This window comes from Miscanthus floridulus, chromosome 7 (assembly GCF_019320115.1).
Source record: "Miscanthus floridulus cultivar M001 chromosome 7, ASM1932011v1, whole genome shotgun sequence".
NCBI classification, from domain to species: domain Eukaryota; kingdom Viridiplantae; phylum Streptophyta; class Magnoliopsida; order Poales; family Poaceae; genus Miscanthus; species Miscanthus floridulus.
Window position 1 is genome coordinate 88,847,082 of NC_089586.1, and position 3,332 is coordinate 88,850,413.

General features: G+C 43.6%; 1 protein-coding gene across 1 annotated transcript; it reads right to left on the reverse strand.

Moving 5' to 3' along the window:
- Positions 1-870: 870 nt before the first annotated feature.
- On the reverse strand, positions 871-2,925 carry LOC136465819 (zinc finger BED domain-containing protein RICESLEEPER 1-like). Its single transcript, XM_066464408.1, has 4 exons — positions 2,632-2,925; positions 2,344-2,475; positions 2,223-2,234; positions 871-2,157 (listed from the first exon to the last, which is right to left on the reverse strand). The coding sequence occupies exons 1-4, from the start codon at positions 2,923-2,925 to the stop codon at positions 871-873; spliced, it is 1,725 nt and encodes a 574-aa protein (XP_066320505.1).
- Positions 2,926-3,332: the final 407 nt, after the last annotated feature.

Genomic DNA, 3,332 nt, shown 5'->3' on the forward strand with positions numbered 1-3,332 from the left:
TCACCGATAGTTGTGCAAGATCAGACTCCATGGTGAATCCTCTCCCCCAAGCATGTCCTAGAGCTGACACTCCTACGCATCTTGAAGGATGAACCGAACCTTCCTTGGGTCCTCGGTACATATGGCCATCGGGCCGGCCTGGCTCGACATGGCCCGGAGGATGTTGGGCCGGCACGGCACACCGTGCCTCCCGTGCCGTGCCGCTGCGGGCCTCGTGCCTAGTCAACAGCCCAAGCACGGGCCTATGGGCCTAAATCTGTGCCATGCTGGCCTGGTAGGCACGGCCAAATCACCAGGCCGTGCCAGCCCGAGGCCCGTAGAGTTCAAAAACACATCAAAAAATTTCATCTCAACAAGAAGTATTCAAATTTGAAGTATTTTTTCCCAGAAGAGCTTCAAACTAAAACCAAAACCATACACACAGAGAACAAGAGGAAATTAAAAGGATAACTGAGCTGTGTGCAATGCTGCCTTATTAAAAACCTTTCTGGGTAAAACTCACCCTTGTGAGAAACCCTAGAAAGGGAAAAAGAGTGTAGCACAGCTCTTATAAGTCTTAAACATGTTCAAAGGTTTACATGATACATCACAGATACAGATCATAATCAAGTCTGAGGCTCTTAGGCTCTCAGCTCACCTCTCAAGTCTCACAATCTCACTATCTCAATCTCAACCACCAGATGCAGAAGCCACAGATGCAGATGTGGTAGCAGAAGGAGCCCCAGAACCAGAAGTAGATGCATCTTCATCAAGATAGAGATGCTCGAAGGAGTCTACTAGTTCTTGGTTGTCAACATCATGCTATAGTCTTCTTTCACCCAGCTCCCAATCTTTTATGCAAGCAAGCATCTCCACATGTTCAAGCAATAGTCAATGACGCCGCTCCTCAAGTATTCTTCCTGTCAAGCTGAAACAAGATTCTAAAGACACTGTTGAAACAGGAACTGATATAATGTCTCTAGCCATGATAGAAAGCACTGGATATGTTAGCTTATGGTCACGCCACCATAGAAGTAGATCAAAGTCATCCTCATATGCAGTGACATTGTCACTGTCTAGATAAGCAGATAGCTCACAAGCAGCAGTAGAAGTAGATAAAGAAGGATTGGGAGCAGAGGCAGGGGAAGGTCCAACAATACCTGATGCTCCAGGGCCTCCAAAAATTCTTCCCCATGCATGCTTCCTCTTACCTGTGATGCTTGCAGGATGTGCAGCCCTCCTTTGAGACTTAGCTGCACCAAACTTTTCTTCATACTTGTTAAACAACTTGAAAATTTCAGTTTTCATAATACCATAATAAGAACTGTAGTCAAAACCAGTTTTTTGTTGCATTATGGTAAGAACATTAAATAAACCTCTCATTTTACCTCTAGGATCAAGAATGAATGCAAATGAATAAAAAAGAGGTATGTCCTTCCAGTATTTTAGGTATTTAAGCTTCATAGGATAGACAACAGAAAACAGATTCTGATCCTTTGAACTTTCATGCAAATGAGTTATAATATCTAGCAGATGGTGCAGAATAAGTGGACTAGTTGGATAGTAAACACCAGAAAGAGTGACTGTGGAGTCATAAAAAACTTCCACGAATTCAAGTATTTTATCAGCAATATACCAGTGACTTGCAGTTAACAACGTTGAGCCATAGTTGGAATTAATGAACACAGAAAAAATATCCTTATATGGAAGCAGGTGTTTAAGCATAAGATATGTAGCATTCCATCTAACATCCATATCCAAACCAAACTTTCTAGGTCTAACATCCTTAGCAATGCAAAAGTTCTTAAACAAAGCAATCCTTTGATTAGATGAATTCAAAAAGTTAATAGTAGTTCTGAAATCCTCAGTGTAAGGTTTGAACCTTTTTAAGCCAGATTTTACTGTCAGATTAATAATATGGCAAGCACAACATTGATGCACAAGATGATACTTAACCTTATTAGGATCTAAAGGTGTAGGTGTAGGTTTAGAACCCAGATAACCAACAAACATAGGTGTCAATGTTTCCATAGCCTTAGCATTGGAAGAAGCATTGTCAAGAGTAACAGAGAACACCTTGTCAAGCAAACCAAATTCTTCAATCACACAAGCAACTTTTTCTGCAATATTGTCACCAGTATGTTTTACCTCAATCAAGCGGAGACCAATTACCTTTTTCTGCAACTCTCAGTCAGTAGTCATATAATGAGCAACAACACTGATATAGTCTTCCTTTGCAATACCAGAACAAATGTCTGATGTCAGACCAACAGAAGAAGCACCAGACAACACACAGTTCTTAATTATATTACGTCGTTCATTAAAAAGTTTGCCAAGATCTCTAGTGGTGGTCTGTCTAGAGACCTTCACAAACATAGGATTATGAGCTCTAACAATGTATTCTTCCCAAGCATCAGTCTCACCAATTCTTAAAGGCAGATCAAGCTTAGCAATCAAACGACATAATTTAGATCTAGCAACTTCAGGTTTATAATCCTAGTTATAAACAGAACCATCAGGATTGTATGAAAGCCTAGATTGAACCCTAGCACGTTGATCAGTTTTAATCCTACATGATTTTTGGTGCCTTTTTAAGTGACTAGTGCCAGTAGAAGATCTAGCAGACAAGGTAGTTTTGCACATCTTACAAACAGCCTTGGTGCAAATTCTAGAACCATTAATAACCTCATAGATCTCCTCAAAATCAGCCCACATAGGCGATTTGTGCTTACTAGTGTTACCTGTACCAGCAGTCGAAGGACCAATGCCATTGGAGTTCACAGTCGTCATCCCCCCTTCGCCACCGTTCGCGTCCACATCGATCGGAGCAGTAGAGCCGTCCCCAAGATCGATACCGAACAACGCAGCAGCGTCGGCTCGAGTGTCGTCATCGTTCTCGCCCTCTGGGGCTAGGCCAACCGACAGGAGGCCATCCTCGTCGACCATGGCCGCCTCTCCAGCCCCGTTCCTCGACGGTGTGGGTGGCCGCCTTGCTTGCTCTAAGCCGCAGCTAGAAGACGACGCCTCAGCTACCGACCTACGTAAAGACGTGGAGGAGGAGGAAAACAGTACATCAGAATAGATCACAAAGACACAAACCATTCATCAATGGAAGAAGAGGAGGGTTAGGGTTAGGGTTAGGGTTAGGGTTAGGGTTAGGGTTTAGGTTAGGGTTAGGGTTAGGGTTTGGTTTAGGGATGTACCTACGCAACCGGAGCCCGGTGCCGAAGAAGACGAGGACCACCCAGAGAAGACGATAGTAAGGTTAGAAGGATGGCGAGCGGCGGAGGAGGGGCACACGGGGACACAAACTCACATAATCACCCAGATCTAGAGGGAAGATAAGGATAGGG